At 32.4% G+C, this 23,233-nt stretch overlaps 1 protein-coding gene across 1 annotated transcript in view; it reads left to right on the forward strand.

Moving 5' to 3' along the window:
• LOC119602155 (plexin-B) overlaps positions 1 to 23,233 on the forward strand; it is a 327,104-nt gene that overhangs the window by 55,316 nt on the left and 248,555 nt on the right. Inside the window, exons 2-3 of the mRNA XM_037953517.1 lie at positions 3,090 to 4,939; positions 5,011 to 5,313. Of these exons, the coding sequence (XP_037809445.1) occupies positions 3,503 to 4,939; positions 5,011 to 5,313 (1,740 nt within the window). The 5' untranslated portion in view covers positions 3,090 to 3,502. The remainder of the gene's footprint in view (positions 1 to 3,089; positions 4,940 to 5,010; positions 5,314 to 23,233) is intronic.

The raw sequence follows: 23,233 nt of genomic DNA on the forward strand, positions 1-23,233 counted from the left end.
TCCAAACACACAATTAAGAAAAATCGAAACAATCTATCACCAATCCATAAGAATTGCCCTTGGCGCTATAAAAACTACTCCTATTAAGAATTTATTTGCTGAAGCCGGTTTACACACAATTGTCCAAAGATATACAACGCTCACAACAAATTTAATAATTAAAATTATATTTCCATCAGAACAAAACCTTATTTGTCGATTATCAAATCTGCTATCGAAACTCCCAATGCGCTTTCCTTCAACGATCCACAACTCACTTAAATTCGCTTCCGATATTGGTTTGAACTTAAAACAGCAAAAAGCTTATACTCCCACTGAACCACCATGGAAATTGAAAAAGGATAGTTTTATTACAGATCTTATGACCCTACCTAAAGAATCTACATCTAATTCTATATACTTTTCACTTTTTAATGAAATTTCTACAATATACAAAAACAAAATTTGGAACCTTTTGTATACAGATGGGTAAAAACAGACTATTCTACAACATTTGCAGTAACATATAAAACACTAAAGGTCGAATTCCTTGCTAGTTTAAGCCTTGAATGCTCAATTTTTACTGCAGAATCAACTGCTATTTATTATACCCTCAATAAATATAAAAATCTCCAAGGCAAATACATTATTTGTTCAGACTCAAAATCTGCCATAGCTGCCACCCAAAACTTAAAAAACAAAAATACAACAATCTTCAAAATAAGAGATATTTTAATAAAATACCCCACTAAATAAATGTGGATTCCGGGCCACTCTGGTGTTAAAGGAAACTTATTAGCTGACGAAGCAGCAAAATTTGCTTCTTCCGCTCCAATATTTTCATATTCCGCAACAAATAAGTACGATATCAAAAAGTCAATATCAACATTCATTGAAGAATGGGCCAACACCAAAATTGAAGAATGGGCCAACTACCAACATGTTTACAAAACTTTCAATCCAGATAAAACTCCACCAATATATCCGAATGAAGCAAAAAAAAAAAATGGATCTGCAAAAATATATTAAATTAAGATTAGGACATACCGATTAACTGAACAACATTTATTTAACAACTCTAACCACAACCATTGCCATTTTTGGAATACATCAATTCTAAACACAGAACATTTAATTTTCTCCTGTAATTTTTTAAAACAAACTCAAATATGTCTTTTTAGAAAAATCTGCTTAGTAGATCTCCTAAAACCTGTAAATATAGAAAATATAAAAAAAGTAATCTTACTATTCTCATTTAAAAACTATTAGGTCAAAAGCCATAGTTGTTAGAATATATGTAAAAAACAATTTTTTGTATTCATAATTCATTATGATTACAATGTTATAAATAAAATAAAATAAATAATAAGTTATCAGAAATTCCTGGTCCCAAAATATAAGCTTTGAAAAAAAAATCATATATGTGCTATTCAAGTGGCGAGGAGTGTATACATATTTACTATAAAAAATATATATAAAATTTATTGTTTATCGAAATTAGCTTTATATTGCCAATCAGGCTCACAACGGTTATGTTATGCCTGTTATAGATATATACATATGTATGCTCAGCTCTTATTTTTTTTCCACAAAACTGTATTGCTATAAAATATGTAATTATATACTTATGTATATCTATTAAATAAAAAAATACTCGGAAACTTTCAATTGATTAAACACCTGATAATTGTATTTCATTGATTTACACTTGTTCTAAAAATCTAAACTATTTTTTATATTGGAATGGCCTCATTATTTTCCTTTATAACGCAAATAACTTCATAGTTTCACGCTATGAGAATATGATTTTTGCACATTGCAATTGAATAATACTTAACACGAGTCATTTTAACAATGAAACAAAAAATTTCAAAAAGTAATTTAAAAATAATTTGAAACATATAAATATTACTTTTAATGGAATTAATGTTGACTTTGTTGACACAATGAAGTGCTTGGGTGTAACATTAGACAGTTGCTTAAATTTTGGGCACCATATATCGGACGTTTCTGCTAAAGTCTTTTGTGTATTGCGTACTTTATATAATTTAGATTGTCACTTACCACTACGGGTAAGAATCAATCTAGCCCAATCACTTCTAATGACACATATTCGGTGTTGTTTAGAGATATACAGTGGAACAACTGGAAGTCAAATTAGGAGTCTCCAGCTTGTATTTAATCGAATAATAAGATACGTATTTAGGCTTAATATAAGAGATCGTGTATCCGGTTATGCAACGCGATTTTTATCCTGCTCATTTAGAAATTTTATTAATGTACATAATTTGACAATAATGTATCGCATAATGAAAGATAAATCACCAGAGGCTCTTTTTAAATGCTTTAATTTATCGTAGTCTACGCGAAATCCTCATGTATTACTGCCCCGAATATCAAATTCCTCATTTGAGAGATCATTTTTAATAAGAACATCAAGGTTATGGAATTCGCTTCCCATTGAATTAAATAATTTCAATCTTTCCATTCCAGTTATTAAAAAGAAATACTTGGAGAATTTTATGTAGCTAATTTCCAGCATAAAGAATTTATAAAATTGTAAACTCATATATATAAATGTATATAATTATATTATACATAGTTGTACATACATTACCAATTATAATATATTAATCATATATGGCCCTTTAGGGCTCGTTTAAACAAAATGAAAATAAATAAAAAAAAAACCCCGACGAAATTAACTGGAATTCTAAAAATGCAAAATACTTTATTGACCTGCTAATTCTGATGAAAAATAATAAAATGCAACAACAAATGTACCAAAATTTGTATTTTAATATTTTTTCTTGGTTTTCCATTTTACACAATCTGTATTTTTAATTGGAAAAAATAAATTTACTATTACAAATTTTTTCGAATTTTATTTATGACAAAAATAAAAATTCTCTTAAGAAAAGGTAGGCAAAAAACTTAGTTGATTTACTGTATATGAATAACAGTGAAATCAAAACAATTTAGAAATTGTAAAGTGGGATTAATTCTTCTTTTTTGAAAAAAAAAAAAAAAAAAAAACAGTTTCAACATACGCATTAAGTATTCAAACTTGACAAACTAAATATCAATAATTTTATTTATTTTAATTTTAGGATATGGATTTTTCATTGTGCCGATTTGCCCTAAATGTTCACCTTAAGTGTTGACACAAAAATGTGGCCAATTTTATTCTACACCTCCCATATACCCTTTACAAAAAGCAAAGACTGAATTTATACTCGAAACTATTAAATCGTTTTACTGCCACGACAAAAATTCAAAACACTAAGTAATAATGAATTAATTGAATAGTATTTGAAAATAACTCATTGATTTCTATATGCGATTTCATAAGGAAATTATATCGCTACATCATTACCATTATTAAAAAGGGAGTGTTTGCGAAGCAATAATAAAACTTTTCAAGAAGTATTGTATATACATATATGCATTTTATTATACATATATATAATATTAAGCGTATAACTTTTAATTTATATATGTACATAAGGAATTATTTAGAAATATGACATTTGAAAATACGAATTGCTGTAAACACAAATCGAGTTCAGAACGTTGTAATCTGAAAGGATGTCACAGGAAACGAAAGCCTTTAATTGGTTTAGCCATTAGATTACTCCTTTACGGAGTGAATTGGCTGATATTTTGGTCTTCAACACATGGAGTAGTAATCGAGTGTTTAGCAGCACAACTTATAAATAATAGAAATTTTAATTCTACACAAACTCAAGTATTTTCATCTGGCGAAATAGTGGCCCAATTTACCCTCCCTCAGATATCTGTTGGTCATGCGGATGAACAAGCCGTTACTACGGCTGATGGATTGCCCGACTCCTCAACAGTTACTTCAAGTAGTGGAAATTTTTCAACAACGACTTCTTCAGTTGGATCTTCATCTTCTACAAATGCAAATGGTAGTTTACAAAATTATCTCACACATTTAGCGTACGATTATAAACGTAATGTTTTTTATGCGGGCGCAACAAACAAAATTTTACAATTAAATGAAAATCTAAGAGTATTATCTCAAGCTTTAACTGGTCCAAAAAATGATTCTCCTCAGTGCCATGCCAGCGGTTGTTCGGAAGATGTCGAGACTTCGCTTGTAAATAATCACAATAAAATTCTGATTGTTAGTTATTCTCAAGGGGATGGTATATTAATAGCATGTGGTAGTGTGCGTCAGGGTGCCTGTGATATATATAATTTAGCACGTTTTCCAAAAAATTCGCGTTTTATCGATATCCCTTTAGCGGCTAATGATGAATTTGCCTCGACTTATGCCTTTGTCGGCCCAGCAAAGTATTCCTGGAAAAAAGAAGACATTTTGTATGTCGGTACAACATTTACTAATGTTGGCGATTATAGACATGATGTGCCTGCAATATCGTCGAGACGTTTGGAAGATTTGAATTACGCCGAATTTGAAATCAAACAATCTATTATAAATATAGATGTTAAATACAGAGATCATTTTCTGGTCGACTATGTTTATGGGTTTAATTCATCAGAGTATGCATATTTCACTATAGTACAGAAGCGTTCCCACTTAGCTGAAGAGGCAGGATATGTTACACGCTTGGCGCGGATCTGTATTACGGACTCCAACTATGACAGTTATACAGAAATAACTATACAATGTTTAGCGACTCACAATAAAGTTGATTATAATATATTACGAGATGCTAAAATAACTGAAGCTGGTCAAAAGTTGGCTCAGCAAATGGGTATCAAAAAAGGCGATCATGTTTTGGTTGCCATATTTTCACCATCTAAAGAAATTACAAATCAGCCGGAAGATAAATCTGCTATGTGTATTTATAGTCTCAAAGAAATAGAGGAAGTATTCAACGAAAATATTCATCTTTGTTTTAATGGTACAATAAAGGACCGTAATTTGGGTTATATATCAGGTACCATTGATGATGGCCGCTGTCCAGGGGTAAGTTTATTTTTTTATTTTTCTTTCTTTATTATTAACAAAGTCTGCATTTATTGATTTTTTATTTTAAGACTACTGGCAATGTGTATAGCTTTTGTAATGTTGGACTGAAAATAAGTGGTGTTTCTCCAATTACTTCGAATGCATTATTTCACTTTGATAATGTTTCCATAACATCTGTAACAGCAACTACCACTGGACCACATTCCTTAGCGTTTCTCGGCACAGACAAGGGACAAATAAAAAAGGTTTTAATATCTGGACATAATCCTGGAGAATATGAAGAAATAATGGTAGATCCTGGAAACCAAATATTACAGGATACTATGATGTCACCAAAAAAAGATTTTCTTTATGTGCTATCTAAACGCAAGGTATTTATTTCTATTAAAAACCTGTGTAGAATTGAATAAGTTATAGAAAGTAAAAAAAAAAACAAAAGAAACATAAATTTATAAATGTGATGATACGATTTGTGTTTAAATTGGATAACGCTTACTCTTTTTAGCCAAATTAGGGGCATTATTTTAAACTGCATCTTCAAATTCATTTTCTAACTTTTTTTTAAATTAAAATTTTCTATACTGGTTTTTATTTATACTGAATATATACATTAGAGTGACCACAAAAAGTCGATGTAGGATCCTTGTTCGTCTGAACCCCACATAACGATTCCCCTTTAGGTTTAGGTTAAGAAGGGTTATACACCATAAAAAACGGTGCATTTCCACTCGGAGACCTTAAGTCCCATTGTGATTCCCTTCAAGGCGTGAGGATTCAAAAACAGAAAAACAAAATAAAAACACAAGTACAAAAACAAAAAAAAAAACATAAGGTAAAAATAATAGTTATAATTAACAAGTCTATACCCCAAAGAAGTAAAAAAAGTGAGGAAGGTAAAAAGGATAGATATAATTAACAAGTCTGTACCCCAAAGAATAAAGAGATAAGAGAGAAAATCTTCGTCCCTCTATAAAGCCCAGTCGAAGAAGTGACTAATGCCCTTGACAAAACCTAGTAAACTGCGCCATTCAGCCTGAGACTCTGTATGCTAGGACAGTGGCAAAATATATCCTCGATCGACTACACTTCCTCCTCATCCTCGCATAACCTACAATAATCCGGGGTATTACTGTCCCACTTACTGACAAAGACCCTAACTGAGCAGTGCCCCGTAAGCATCCCTATCAGAATTCTTAGACTGCGTCTATCCAGTCCTATGAGTATTTTGGTAGCTCCTATATCAAAATTTGGCCATAGTGTCTTTGATACATTGCAATCCAATCTACTATTCCAGGACTGGTTTATGATGTCACGGATTCTTTCGAAAATCAGCCTGTAATAGTTACAAATGGGTGGTTTTACCATCCTTTCTCTGTCATCTATATCAAGGCTCGAACCTAATCTAGCTAGTTCGTCCGCAACCTCATTACCATGCACATTACAGTGTCCCGGCACCCAACACAATCTAATGACAAACAGTCTCATAATGTCCCTAAGGGCGTTTCTGCAATCTACAAGCAGGCGCGAATGTACTGTGTGACAAGCCAATGCCCTGAGAGCTGTTTTTATTACATTCAAATAATTCAAAATATAGAAATTCAATAACAAATTCATATAATATTCCAGTAACAATTTCAATAAATTAATTAATATTTCACATCTACATATGTGTTTGCTCCTTGGTTGTCCTCAGAAATTGTAGGATTCGGCAAATCGATCCTAAACTCATTCATTAGTTGAATAATCCACAAAAGTTCTTGAGATGCTTTTGCAAGGACTATGAACTCAGCCTAAGTATACGATAACGTTACATTTGACTGCTTTCTACTAGCATAGCTAATAACAGCATCACCAAGCTTAAAGATGTAACCACTTATAGATTTGCGGTAATTTGGATTACCTGCCCAGTCAGCGTCTGCAAAACCTTTAAGCCCCAATTCAGGTTTAGAACCCACACACAATTTTGTAATTTGGGTTGTTTATTTTGCGTGGCAATATTGACACATCGACAACAATGTTAGGACGTGTATTATTCGATACGTATAAATTATTGTCTGGTAATAACTCATTTTCGTTCATCTTTAAATATCTGGGATCCATGGGTACAGACGACGTCTTTGCATCTTGAAGATTAAATTCATTCAAAACTCTGTTTATATACTGCTCTTGGGATAAGTAAAATATACAAGCATTACGTTTAACTTCAATTCCCAGATAAAGCTTCAAATCGCCTAAATCGGTAATTTCGAAATTTGATTTTTAAGTTCATACAACGTCCTTGATTTGTAGATCCGATTTCGAGGCAATTATAATGTCGTCTACGTAAATCAAAATGTATGTTATTAAATCACTATCACCTTTATCATACAAACAAGATTCGGCCTTTCCCCTTCTGAATCCCGAATCAATTAATATCTGATTGGTTCTACGATTCCAACACCGGGCCGACTGTTTCAAACCATACAAACTATGATTTAGTTTGCAGACAAGACTTTTTTGCCCAGGAGTAACAAAACCTTCCGGTTGAAATATATAAATATCTGAGTCCAACTCACCGTATAAAAACGCTGTCTTAATGTCTATGTGTTCGTGTTACTTGCAATGGCCAATAGACTTCGAAATGACGTCTGTTTCATGGCTGGTACAAAAATCTCGTCGTACTTCTGCGAATACCATTTTGCTACCAATCTTGCTCTATACTTTTTCACGCCATCGACATTATGTTTTGTCTTGAAGACCCATTTGCAGCCTGCTAATCTACCGTTTTGGGGAAGCTCCATCAAGTCCCACGTTTTGTTATGTCGCAATGCTTTCATCTCCTCCTCCATGGCATGCAACCAATTTTCACTGTCGGGTTTTAATATAGCCTCATTATAACTTACTGGATCATCACTAGTACAGGTCTTATATCCGTATTTCTTGGGGGGAACGCCTTTGTTTAATCTTGAAGAAGTTCTTGAAGTCACTCTGTACTTCGGAATCTGACTACGATAAAAATTCATCCTCTGATGAAAATCCATGAAAATCATCTGTGCTAACAATATCAATATTTTCCAGCTCTTCACTTTGCGATGGCTTGGCGTCACATTCAATTTCGAAAAATATACATTTACCATTTCGGTATCTAAATTACCACCGTCTTTCAAAGCAGCAACGGAAAGAAAATCATTAGATTCCAAAAACCTTACATCACGACTAATAATATCCTTATTAGTATTGCAGTCCAACAAACGAAAACAAAAACCAATTTTCTACGCTTTTGCTTGTTTATGTGCGCGTATCCAACAGCACCAAAAATACGAACATGACTCAAACTTGGAGGCCATAACTCAAATGGTGTCACATTGATTGCAGTTGACAATAAACAATTCTGTATGTAGTTTGCATTGTTGACATCCTCAGCCCAAAACGTGATATCTATGTCAGCGTCATACATCATACACCTGGCCATCTCCATCTAGCTTCGATTCTTCCTCTCGGCAACACCATTTTGCTCTGGTGTGTAAGCACAAGTTAATTTATTTTCAACAATTTGTACTTTACTTTAAAAAAATTTGAAACCGCGAGACTGGTCCCATAACCTGTTGTTAAGATCAATTTTATTAAAGAAGTAAAAGAAAATGGTGATTATACAATGAAATACGTTATAAAGACAGGTGCAATATTAAGTACTAAACATCAAATATAGTAGTATTACAAATGCATTTACAGATGTTCCAAAGAGTTATTTCATTGAATAATATAAATATAATACTAACAAGAGCAGCTTGACTATCAACATAAATTGTCACAACCGACCCCGGATCGACATGATTCCGTATCAGTTCCGTCGCTTTCCAGATCGCAAGGATCTTTGCTTGGAAGACACTACATTCGTCAGGGAGTCTGAAGGACCGTTTTATGTTGATATCAGCGATATAGACACCGGCACCCGTGCCGGTATCCATCTTGGACCCTTCAGTAAAACTGCACACCCACCAAACAGTCTATGGGATACAAGTCAATCATCGCTAGTTGGAAATTATATTAGAGGTGTTTCCCCGAAGTGCACAATCGTAATATCATAATCCTGATCAAGTAGACCTACTTCGTACAGAATTTTCTTATGGTCGCCATGCGAAGGTTTAACTAACGAAGACTTAGCAGATTCCTAGCCTCAACGCCCGCTACAAAATGCTCTATGGGTGGCTGGTATAGAATGATGTCCAAGGCCGCTTGAAGAGTGCTTTCAATGCACCAGTAATGCAAATAGAGGCACACCTTTGAGCTTTATTGATCATCTTTCTATAACTATCCTTTCTCAAGGCCTCCCACCAGACAATGCAACCATAAGTTAGAATAGGCCTGACAACCGATGTTTAAATCCAATTTATAATATCTGGTTGTAGACCTCAATTCTTCCCTATAGAATTCTTGCATGTATAGTAGGCAATGAGTCCCTTTTTCATTCTTTCCTGAGTATTTTCCTTCCATGACAGCTTGCTATCAAGGAAAGTTCCTAAATACTTAGCTTCCCTAGATAAACTTAGTTCGACGCTATCTATCTTTGGCAGCCTGAAGTTTTCTACCTTGTATCTTCTGGTAAATAGTACAAGTTCCGTCTTCCCAGGATTTATTCCTAATCCCCTATCCTTCGCCCATAACGAGAGTTCACCTAGTGCAGTTTCCATGATGTCACTGATCGTGTATAGAAATTTTCCCTTGACCAGTAGCACCACGTCATCCGCATAGGCAAAGATCTTCCTACCTTTAGATTCAAAAAGCCTTAGAATACCGTTAACCGCTAGTAGCCACAGAAGAGGAGTTAAGACCCCCCTCCCCTGCGGTGTCCCCCTGGTAACCCCTCTCCTAATGCAATGATCCACTAGGTTTGAGTTGATAATTCTGCTGCTAAGCGTGCAGACTATCCACTTCACTAGGAAGTCCACATTGGTCGTCAACCACATCCTCAGTTGAAAGACAACCCGGAAAATGTATTTCCATCAGTAGAGCTAGGGTCTCAGAGTTAGACTCAGTCCATGAGTTATCACTCCTTTGGATCCTTGGATAATATCCGTCGGAACCTTGATAACTCGTTGACATTGTCAATGGATTCACTGTACTGAGATCATGAAATCCTTTTAGCCCTTTTAAGATCAGCTTTGTATTTATTGAAACACAGTCAATTTCTTGACATGTAAGCTTGGCTCTATTGAGCAGTTTCCTGACAGTCGACCTTTGAATTCTAAGTTCCTTGGTCCACCACTTAGGTTGCTCTCTCTTGCCGGGAAAAGTAACTGGACAAGATAGCTCATAGCTTTCCTTAAGTAAGTCTGTGAACTTATTCACAATCTTCTCTAAATCAGTTGGCAACAAATACCGCAAGGCCTGTTGTGCCAACCCATACTTTACCCTATCATCAAAGGCTCCCCACTTTGTTTTCCTAGGTGCAGTCCTAGTCAAAACAGAATCCAGTGTGAAGGTCCTTAAATGAACAATCCGTTGCAACCCTCCAATCCCTAACGAGAACGGTTAATTAAAGTTAGATCTATAACTGCCTCCCTATCTTTGTTTCTGAACGTCGGCGTATCACCCTTGTTACAGATGATGAGATTATTATCAGTTATAAAGTCAAACAGTTACTCACCTCTTTTGTTGATGTCCTTGCTGCCCCATTGGCAATGATGAGCATTAGCATCACAGCCCATCACAAGGATCGCATTCTTTCTTCCCGCATATGCCATCAGCTCACGCACCTCCGAGCGGGGTTGGTTAGTCGCCTCATACGGCATCTACACCGAAGCCATTGTGAGCGTACGCTTACCTTTTTCTTCTCTGTTTATTACGGTTATATCACCCCTCTGGAAAGAATGAGAAATTAAAAAACCTAATTCATTCTTTGCTAGGATACAAGTCCTTACCTTATCCTCAGAACAGGGACAACTAAGGTGTAGCCTTTGACCCTTAAACCAAGAATCTTATTGTTGTTAATCCAAGGCTCCTGGATAAGGGCCACGTCCGTCTGCGAATCGATGAGGAAAGTTACCAAATCGGCCGAAGCTGCCTGACAATGATGCAGGTTTATCTACACCATCGCAGCTTCTTTGGTCCTGTCATGTTTCGGGTACCGGAATTTGACGGTGCCAAGACCAAATTTGGCAACCCCACCCATCTCATCTAGGACTTCTAAGAACTTACGATCCACAGCGAATCGAAAGTCCTTGCCAGTATTCTCCTAACATACCAGTGAGTTCACATGTCTCAACCGGTCTGTAAGAAGTCTACCATTCTGTTTGGCCAATACACCCAGTATGGTTTGCGCCGTTGTAACGGGTGGTGGAATCCACACTGTCACTATTGACGGTAGTGGCAGTTCGGACGCCTGTATCACCTCAAGCTTTGCTGCTGGGTCAATGTCGCTACACTTGTCAATTGTAAATTTTAAGAAAACCAAGGAGTTCTTGTTGCCACTATTGACAACTTTCACGCCCTTAACCCAATCTGCGCCATTGAATGATACATCCCCTGAACTACCCTCAAAGATGGCGATTTCATCAATCAGCCTACCTTCAATTGATTGCTAGAAATCGGTACTGATCCTCACATCTGGATCATTCCGATCAATGACTGCCACTTGAAGGCATACATCCAGGCTGGTTGACTTTTTCACCTTCTTGCTGGATGAAGAGGGTTGATGGTTGATGTCAGCATCCTCCTGTTGTCTCCAGGGTGTGGACCATTCCTTAGAATTTAGCGACGCTTTGTCGGTGCCTTCTGAGAAGGAGCCTCACCCTTGACGAGAACTTTGAAGAATCTGTCTTTGCCATCTTAGACCGTGACGTCCGGATTGTCTCTGCCTAACAGGTCGACCACCCCTTCCGTCGTGTCCCTACTCTCATCCTTGTTTTCATATTTTGGTTCTCTATTTTGTATCCCACGAGAATGCACGTACAAATGGACGATCCACGTAGTGACGGCGTTCGTGGACTAGGCAACTAAATTACAAACGCGCTTTGCCCTGACGGAGAGGGGAGCTGTTAGCAACAAGCCTCTTTATGCACTGGCAAGCCATCCAGGCCCTCGGCATTGCTACCACTCACCTTGACCTTAAAAGTGCATATATAACGTTATGTCTAACGGTAAAGCCATTACTGCACAAAGAGCGAGCCAGATCGAATAACAGAACACCTTTCACTAGTTATATTAACACATATCCAACTAACGAGTTACCTCTGGTAAATAAATTTTTCGCATGAAGTTTATGAAAATAAATCCCAGAAAAATTATATGTTTTAAAAATGTCACTTTGACAGCCACATGTAATGCTAAAAGTTACCGTATGGCACACTTCTGACGAAATGTAATGCTGAAAGTGACCGTTTGCATTTAATGAAGCAGAAAATGCAAAAATTGTTACAAAAATTGCATGTTATTCATAACAACAATTAGAGCTTTGTATGAACAAGAGATCAGTAGCTCAGTAGTGAGAGCTTCTAACTACAAAACGATAGACCCCAAGTTCAACCCCAGTTTCAGAATTCATTTTTATACCCTCCACCACCATCAGTGGTGATAGAGGGTATATATAACTTTGTCATTCCGTGTGTAACACCAAGAAATATTCATCTGAGACCCAACAAAGTATATATATTCTTGGACCTTATGAAATTCTGAGTCGATTTAGCTATGTCCGTCTGTCCGTCCGTCTGTCTGTCTGTATAAAACATTATCACGTTAACACGAAGCAACAAAAATTAACGAAATTAACGAAATTTGTTCCATAATCCCATACAAGGTCCCCTCCCGAAAATCACTTAAACGCACATAACTCATTACAAAATTAAGATATCCACATAAAATTTGGTACAAGTATTGCTCATATGCACGAAAATATTACTGTGAAATTTTTCTCCGAGCGGTCCATAATTGGTCATAGCTCCCATACAAGGTCCCCTCCCGAAAATCACTTAAATGCACATAACTCATTACAAAATTAAGATATCCACATATGCACGAAAATATTACTGTGATTTTTTTTCCGATCGGTCCATAATTGGTCATAGCTCCCATACAAGGTCCTCTCCCGAAAATCACTTAAACGCACATAACTCATTACTAAATTAAGATATTTATATAAAGTTTAGCACAAGCATTGCTCATATACAGACAAATATTACTGTGAATTTGTTTTCCTATCGGTCCATAATTGATCATAGCTCCCAAGATCCCTTTCAGAAAAACACTTAAAGGCACATAACTCATTATCAAATAGTGATACCCATAAAACATTTGGCATAAATACTATTTTTGTACACAGAAATGTTATTTGAACATTTTTTCATGATCGGTCCAACTTTGGTCATAGCTCCCATACAAGGTTCCCTCCCGAAAATCACTTAAACGCACATAACTCATTACAAAATATTGATATCCATACATTTAGCAAAAATATTGCTCTTATATACATAAATTAAACTATAAAATTGTTTTACGATCGGTCCATATTTGGTCATAGCTCTTATACTAGGTCCCCTCCAGAAAATCACTTAAATGCACAATATTCATTACCAAATAATGATATAGATACAGAATTTTGAAATTTTGTCTTTATATACATAATTGGTCATAGCTCCCATACAAGGTCCTTTTACGAAAATCTCTTAAACGCACATTACGCATTACCAAATAAAGCTATTGATAAAAAATTTGGCCCAAATATTTATTTTGTATACAAAAATTCTATTTCAAGATTTTTTCACGATCGGTTCATAACATGGGTGCGGTCGGTCCCATACAAGGTTCCCTTCAGAAAATCACTTAAACACACATTACTTATTACTAAATTACGATATAGATACAAAATTTGACTGAAATATAGCTTTTATGACCAGAAATTTTGCTTAAAGAATTTTTTACGATCGGTCTATAATTGGTCATATCTCCCATACTATGTCCTGCCCCTAAAAGCGATTTAACGGTATTTAACTAGTTGCATTATCAATTTGTGTAGAACAAAATTATATATATTTATTTTGAAAATCCTTAAATCTTTTACACACATGCATACATGCAAATTACTAAATATCGCTAAGCGCTATAAAAATGTAAAGAAAATGGTGTTTGTAATGTTCAATAAATCATGGAATTGTAATAGATTTAAGCTGTTTAAATCTTTGTATTTTTTCTATTCAAGACATGAGAAAACTTATTTCTACAAATATTTGATTAATTAGAAAAGTATTAATATATGTATAAGTAGCTGGTGGAGGGTATTTAAGATTCGGCTCAGCCGAATATAGCACTCTGACTTGTTTCTTTTAATGGAAACATGTTATGAATAAGGTGTCAATCGGCCACTCTCAATGACATCCCCATGTTAAATTCACCAGTAAGTAACATTGCTAGTGGGTTGAAAATTCACTAGTTGTAGTTCTTAGTGGCTGTTAATATCACCGTTGTCGAACTAGTTTGTCGTACTGCAGGGGTATCATCTATGTCATGTTAGAAGGAAGTAGGATTGGAAAACACATACCACACTCACTATCTTGACAAGATAAGTAACCTTTAGTTATACACTTCTTTAAACCATAACTTCCCATGGCTATATACCGAAGCATTAGTCACGATGTGTACGTAAGCCCTCGCATCACGACAATATAGTTACTCATGGCGAAGGATATTGAGATCAGGGTTTCAAAAAACTGCTAATTGCAGTCGCAAATTACTAAATATTTGACTAAATTTAGTACCATGCTTAAAAAATAGTAACTCGTTAAAATTTCCCCTTACAAGCTAACTGAAGTCAATCAACTGTGTCAACACATTGCTGCAATAACTTGCAAGTGGTTTTGTTTTTCTTCAGCAGCCACACACACAAGCAGCGGCTATGTTAAGTTTTTCAACTCAGCCGAACTGAACACAACGACTGAACAGTAAAAACAGTTTTGCGTGTGCTGCTTACGTATTGCTTAGTTTTTGGTTTCGTTTTCTTACTAAGGGACGTTAAAAAAACTGATAGTTTGACTGGTTAGTACAAATCAAGCCGACTGAACAATAAAACTTGATGGGTTGTTTGTTCATTAAGACTTTGTTATTGTATGCAATTTGTTTTAGTATATTGTATGTTTTTGTGTTTAAATTTGACAAAAGTAAACAAAGTAATTGATAATTATTGCTAATAGAAATTGTTAATTAATTTAAAATTTATAAAATTATAAATTACTATACTTATAAATTTAGATATTATCTTTAAATAAAAATTGATTTAAATTTAAGCATTTTGATGATTTTTAGTGAGATTTTGTTATTGTATGTATGTATGTATGTATGTATGTATGTATGTATGTATGTATGTATGTATGTATGTATGTATGTATGTATGTATGTATTGTATGTATGTATGTATGTATGTATGTATGTATGTATGTATGTATGTATGTATGTATGTATGTAGTATGTATGTATGTATGTATGTATGTATGTATGTATGTCTGTATGTATGTATGTATGTATGTATGTATGTATGTATGTATGTATGTATGTATGTATGTATGTATGTATGTATATGTATGTATGTATGTATGTATGTATGTATGTATATTAGGGTGGGTCGAAAATAGGCTTTTCGCTCGGATCAACATCTAATAGTGAAATTATGTTGTATTTTAACGTCAAATGGAAGACTGTAAATATTATTCAATTTTTTTGAGGGTAAGAGCCCGAGCATCGCCGCCAAAGTTTGTAAATGCGTTTATATGGGAAAAATGGCACTTTTTGGAGTTTTTTCACAAAATGATGCTTTAAGTATTAATTATTGCACCATTTTATAGCAAAATCGTAATGTCTACAAAATTGTCTTTCCAAAAAGATGGAAAAACTCAAAATTGGTTAAAAAAGTTTTGAGTTATTAAAATTTCCCCCGATAATTTTGGGATTCTGAAGACATATAAAAGTAAATATAAGAAATTTTTTGTTAGTTTTGAAAAATTTTACAAAAAAATATTATGTTTATCTTTATAAGGTTCATAAATGTGCTAGTACGAATTTTTATTCAAATTGGATAACGCTTACTCGGTTTAGTCTGTGGTCAAAAAAGGGCCATTATTTTAACAGCATCTCCAAAACTCCATTTTCAAACTTTAAAAAATTTTGTTAAATGGATTATTAAAAAGTAAAGTTTTTTATGCTGGATATTATAAAGGATATATATAAGAATTAAACACAGAAAGAATGAGCTTAATACCTCTCATAGTTTTACCGTACCTGCGATGTGAATTTGAAGGATTTCGGGAAAAAGGCAATTTTTGCCAATAATTAAGTAAAAATTGTATTATTACCAATTGTTGCTTAATTTTGATCAAGTAAATTGCGATTATTTATATCCGAGTCCATGGAAAGTTAGTTCTAATCAAATTTTCGAAACTAAAAATCATTAACCCTCTAAACACCGGTGTCAAAATCAAATTTTTGAATTTTATGTTCTTAAAGAAATAAGAGCATGATGTTGTTAATTTGTTGATGGATATTGATGAAACTTCTTAGAAGTTATTTTTACTACATTCAAATTCAATCCATTAAATCTTTAAGAAAGTTAATTTTAGAAAATTCCTTTTTAAAAGTGTTTTTTGTAGTGTTTAAAAATCGGTCTTGAATTGACCCCAAGTATGACAGAGGGTTAATTTTTGAAGAAATTTGATTCCTAGATTTCTGGATATATTTTCGTGTAGTTTTTCAAAATCAATTCATAATTAAATACCCAATATTTTGCTTTTTGCATTAAATATACAAAAACTTGATTTTGACCACGGTTTTTAGAGGGTTAATGATTTTTAATTTCGGAAATTTTATCAGAAATAATTTTTCATGGACTCGGTAATAATAATCGCAATTTAATTGATCAAAATTAAGCAACAATTGGTAATAATATAATTTTTACTTAATTATTGGCAAAAATTGCCTTTTTCCCGAAATCCTTCAAATTCACATCGCAGGTACGGTAAAACTATGAGAGGTATTAAGCTCATTCTTTCTGTGTTTAATTCTTATATATTCTTTATAATATCCAGCATAGAAAACTTTAATTTTTAATAATCCATTTAACAAAATTTTTTAAAGTTTGAAAATGGAGTTTTGGAGATGCTGTTAAAATAATGTCCCTTTTTTGACCACAGACTAAAGCGAGTAAGTGTCATCCAATTTGAACAAAAATTTTATGAACCTTATAAAGATAAACATAATATTTTTTTGTAAAATTTTTCAAAACTAACAAAAATTTTCTTATATTTACTTTTATATGTCTTTAGAATCACAAAATTCTCGGGGGAAATTTTAATAACTCAAAATTTGTTTAACGAATTTTGAGTTTTTCCATCTTTTTGGAAAGACAATTTTGTAGACATTACGATTTTGCTATAAAATGGTGCAATAATTAATACTTAAAGCCTCATTTTGTGAAAAAACTCCAAAAAGTGCCATTTTTCCCATATAAACGCATTTACAAACTTTGGCGGCGATGCGCGGGCTCTTACCCTCAAAATAATTGAATAATATTTTACAGTCTTCCATTTGACGTTAAAATACAACACAATTTCACTATTAGATGTTGATCCGAGCGAAAAGCCTATTTTCGACCCACCCTAATATACATACATACATGCAATAGCAAAATCTCACTAAAAAATCATCAAAATGCTTAAATTTAAATCAATTTTTATTTAAAGAAAATATCTAAATTTATAAGTATAGTAATTTATAATTTTATAAATTTTAAATTAATTAACAATTTCTATTAGCAATAATTATCAATTACTTTATTTACTTTTGTCAACATTAAACACAAAAACATACAATATACTAAAACAAATTGCATACAATAACAAAGTCTTACTGAACAAACAACCCATCAAGTTTTATTGTTCAGTTGGCTTGATTTGTACTAACCAGTCAAACTATCAGTTTTTTTTACGTCCCTTAGTAAGAAAACGAAACCAAGAACTAAGCAATACGTAAGCAGCACACACAAATCTGTTTTTACTGTCCAGTCGTTGTGTTCAGTTCGGCTGAGTTGAAAAACTTAACATGGTCGCTGCTTGTGTGTTTGGCTGCTGAAGAAAAACAAAACCACTTGCAAGTTATTGCAGCAGTGCGTTGACACAGTTGACTGACTTCAATTAGCTTGTGAGGGAAAAATAAATACTTGAACTTTCTTCAGTTTAGTCGACATTTAAAAAAATAAAACTAAAAACTAAATATTAAACCCTGATTGAGATAGCCGAAATTTGAGCTCGATTAAACGAAGTTAACACATGCCGCTCGTCGCTTAAAGTTTGAAAAAATCCAAATTTTTTGCCAAAAAGCTGACACATGAAACGAACGGTAAATAATAAAACCATGATTAGTATCTCAAAACAAAGCTAATATTGTTTTTCAAAACTTATATACATAATTCTTGTTACTTTAAGTCAAACAGAGTTACAACCGCTTTTTTCTCCCAAAAACGTGCTTTGTCGCGGTAGGATTATACTTCGTATATTTTGATATTATGTGGTAAATGTTGCTATTAGGTAAATATTTTTACACTGAAAATAATCCATGCCTAATATACACGAAAAATGCTGTACATTGTACGAAATGCTTCGTGGTTTCGCAAAACGAAATTCTTTCGTAATATATACGAAATTGTACGAAATATTTTACTTACGTTTAGGGGTTGTTTATCTCCCTCATGGTAACATTGATTTAATGGAGAATTGCCTAGGTGACTTGTTAGTTAAATACCAGCATGTCATAATTATGGGTGATTTTATTTTGAATTTGTTTAATATTGATAACACTAATCTTGTTCTCTCCACCTGTCGTCGTTTAGATCTAACATATCATCACAGTAACTTACCAACGCACTATGTTGCCTCAGGTCTTTCTACTACCTTACTTGATTATTTCATTTTGAGCCCATCGCTCTCAGTTGAAGTTTCAGGCCAAATGCAATGCCCAGCCATGTCGCACCATTCGTTTATTTTTATAAGTGTACGTATTTACTTAAGGCCAAGGAATGAGTTTATTGAATTTAAAGATTATAACAATGTTAATATTTCTATTCTTGATCAATATGTTCTTCAATATGACTTTTCAAACTTTAATATTTCTCATGATGTAAACTTCCATCTTTCTGAATTAATGTTTTGCTTAAATCATCTGCACTCCTTGATTCATACACGGAGATTAAAGATCATTTTAAACGACAGAAGTTGGTTCAATTCACCATTAATTAAATATCACCTCTCTCTCAGGGTTTTGGCCTTCCGAGAGTATCTAAGGAAGCCATCGCCTGTGAATTGGAAAAGTTATTGTAGAGCACATAATAAATCAAAATCTGTTATTAGAAAATTTAAACGTAGTGCTCACAAGAGATTAAATGGACTTGATACAAGAAGTATGTGGATTTTGTTACGATCAAATGTATGTTTGAATGAATCTGAGTATAGCGAGGATCTGGATCCTGATGTTTTGAACATGGAATTTTCGGATTTTAGGACTGTTGATTCTTTTGACCCTTTTGATTTTATTTTTCCTAATAATCGTTTCTCCTTTCATAACATAGATCATGAAGACGTGCTCAATGCTGTTTCCAAAATAAAATCAAATGCTTCCGGATCTGATGGTCTACGTCTCAAGTTTATTAAATTTATCCTCCCTTTCATCCTGGAACAACTTTTACTTTTGATTAATAATATTATTTCAGAGTCTCTATTTCCTTGTGATTGGAAAGTTACTAAGGTCATACCCATTAGAAAAAAAGATTCTGTAGAACATGTAATAAAAGAGCAAATTATGAAATTTTTAAATACGAATTCAATGTTAAACTCTTTTCAATCCGGGTTCCGTGCTAATTATAGCACTACTTCTCTTTTAATTACTCTTAGCGATTCTGTCAGGCATATAGTGGACAAGTGTAATGTAGGCGTATTGATGTCACTTGACTTATCTAAAGCCTTTGATAATGTAAGTTATGCTATTTTAATTCGGAAACTTTTTACTTATTTTGGTTTTTCTGTATCGGCCTGTAGATTACTATATTCGTATTTGACTGGCCGCCAGCAATATGTACATTGCGGTAATGCAAATTCAACGTGTTTACCTGTAACTAGTGGTGTCCCACAGGGTTCAGTTATAGGACCTTTACTTTTTATGCTTTACATTAATGATTTCTCTAATTTACTACAAGGTTTTGAATGTGAGGCTTTTCTCTTTGCAGATGATATACAACTTTTATTTTCTGGTCATCTTCAGCTTCTTGATGTGTTTCAATATGATATAAATTTTATATTATCTAATGTTTCTGGATGGATGAGACAAAATAATCTGAGGATAAACCCTGCAAAGACTAAAGCTATGCTTTAATGCTCAGGAGTTTAATAAGTGTTTACTACTTTTCAATAGAATAATACGTTATGTCTATCAATTAAATATGCATGATCATGTGTCTGAGTATGTTAGAGATTTCTTGGGTTGCTCTTTTATGAATTTTGTTCAAATTGTTCAATTCTGTTCTTTTATAAGGTAGTAATAGCTAATTGCCATGAATATGTTAGAAATACTTCTGATGTTTTGCATTCTGACGAAATCCTCAAATTTTAAGTCCTATAATAAATCGAACCACTTACGAAAGATCTTTTCATGTGCGAGTTGCTAAACATTGGAACTCTCTTCCTCGAGTTCTTAGATGTTTTGATTTACGATTTACGATTTAATGTAATTATTACTTTTTTCTTAAAGATTGCAATGAATTTTTAAAATTATATAGCGCTAATAGATAGATAGAATATGAAGTTATTTACACACACATATAAGCAATTCATTTTTGTAGTCAGCCTCTTATGTATTAATGAAATTATCTGTAATATTGATTTAAGTTGCCTATTTTAACATATATATTTGCTAGTCTACCAACTATATATGGCCCTATGGGCTCGGTTGGTTTTTCGTAAATAAATAAATAATGCAAAATAATCTTGGAAAAATTAATTTACATAATTTGAAAAAGTGAATTTTGAATAAATATGGTAAAATTTACGAAATATTAATTTGTGCAAACATTTTTGTTCATTTTAAAATAATTTGTCTAATTTTAGTTGAAAATTATTCTCCACACGAATTTTTAATTTTTTTATAAAAATTGTTCGTGAATTCTATTTTACTTTTTCTTAAATTTTATAAAAATGTTGAAGTTTTATTTAATGATAATGTAATTAATATCATACAAAAAAGTATACTTTAAGTATCATTTATTAAAATGTATACTTTTCAGCTACTATAGACGAGAAAAAGCTTACTTTTTCGGCTAAAGTCAGTTTTATACTTCAAACAAGCTGAAGTTGTTTTTAACAAAGATAAAATCACTTTAACTCTATCAGCTGTTTGTCATTTATCAATAGTTACAAAATTGAAACAAACCAAAAACAAACGTTGTATGAATTATGTTAATTTTTTATAAAAAGTGTTGAAAAATAATTGAAGAGATGTGTACAATTGAGTACAATGAAAATTATTTTGATTTTATCGAAAATTCCTGTGAAGAAAGAAAGCCTAAGTTGTATAAGGAACGGTTTTGCCCATTTGAGCTGGACGCTGATAAGTTTTTTTTTTTTTTTGCGATATAGGCTTGATAAAATAGCAACGCACTTTTTAATAAGTTTTTCTTTAAAATGTTAAAATAACAAATTATATTTTGTTTATTTCTTGGTTCTTTTATTGCATCAGCTGTGCAGAGATGCTACTTATACAGTATTTATACCAGTTTGTATGCAAAATTTCAAATATTTTACTAAGCACCCTCTTAAATCTGGCTCAACTTAAAACCATTATTAATTTCCACTATAGTTAAGAAACAGTTAGTAACAGGTTTAAATATTAAAGTTGTTTTTAAAAAGAGCCGACTTTAGTGTTTGACTATGATTATGGGCCAATATGTTTAATTTCGCTATAATTTAAGAAAAAAATATTACGAAAGGCTTTCGTAAAAGTTATTAATAATTCCCCAGGCCATTAACGTGTCTCAGAGTTCTTTATTAATAAGTGTGGAAAAAATTTGAAGTTATTTTGTATAATATTCTAATAAAACTATTTTATTTCATAATATATATCTACACTGAAAATAATGCATGCCTAATATACACGAAAAATTTCGTACATTGTACGAAATGCTTCGTGGTTTCGCACCACGAAATTCTTTCGTAATATATACGAAATTCTACGAAATATTTTAGTATAATGCAAAATAATTTTATATAATTTTAGAAAAAAATTTGTTTATTTTACGATTTTTTTAATTACATAAATATGTTAGTTCATTTAAAAAATATAATTGTAAATTAAAAAAATGCGAATTAAAAAAAAAAAAACAATTGTTTTATGTTTAACAGATACTTTAAACATTTAGTTATTAAGTGATATTATTTAAACCTCTTATATTTTAAAACACTTTGAAATATTTTCATAATAATGTTTATTCTTTGTATTTTAAACTCTTCATCCAGTATGTGTGACTTTTGTATTTTAAATTGGATAACAATTTTCAAAATATTATTTTCATCAAGCTTAGTTTAAAATAAATCAAAATATTTATCGCCTTCTAAAACTTAAGAAATAAGACAGCTAATTTCCAGTCAATTTAAAATTATGTTTAATTTAACTCGCTTAAAATGACGAAAAAACAAAATAATATTTTATTTTGTAAAATCAAAAATAGTTCTTGTATGTTACTAAATAATTTTGTTATGAAAAAAATCGTTGTTGAATATAGCATGCCTTTAGGAATTATTTTTTGTAAAATAAAACAAAGTTTCTTAATATATAGGAAAAAAGAAAATTAGAAAAGGGGTTAATTAAATAATATTTCATATTTTACACGAAATTTTCGTATACATATATTACAAAAAAAGTAGTTACGATTTTTTTCGTAAAGTTAAGCATGAATTATTTTCAGTGTATATTTACTCGAATATAAGTTCTTGTTTCTATAAGAAAACGTGAACCTGTTCTCAGTTATGATAAAAAAATTATTTTTTACACGAAAGTTTCAAAACTCCATTTTCAGTTTTTTTAAACTTTGATAAAGAAATTTAAAATTTTTTGAAATATCAAAATAAAATTAACTCTTTAAGCACTTGGGTTCAATATAACCTCAAAGTTCAATAAATCAATTTAAATAAAGCTCTACATAATTTTAAAAAATAAAGGGTTAGTTTTATTTTTTTGTTATTTTAAATATCGGACCATATACTATAAATTCCTCCATAATTTCCCGATTTATGT

Source organism: Lucilia sericata, unplaced genomic scaffold, assembly GCF_015586225.1.
Source record: "Lucilia sericata isolate MDLA Ls3-8-SP2 unplaced genomic scaffold, ASM1558622v1 Contig000211F_arrow, whole genome shotgun sequence".
Classification (NCBI taxonomy): domain Eukaryota; kingdom Metazoa; phylum Arthropoda; class Insecta; order Diptera; family Calliphoridae; genus Lucilia; species Lucilia sericata.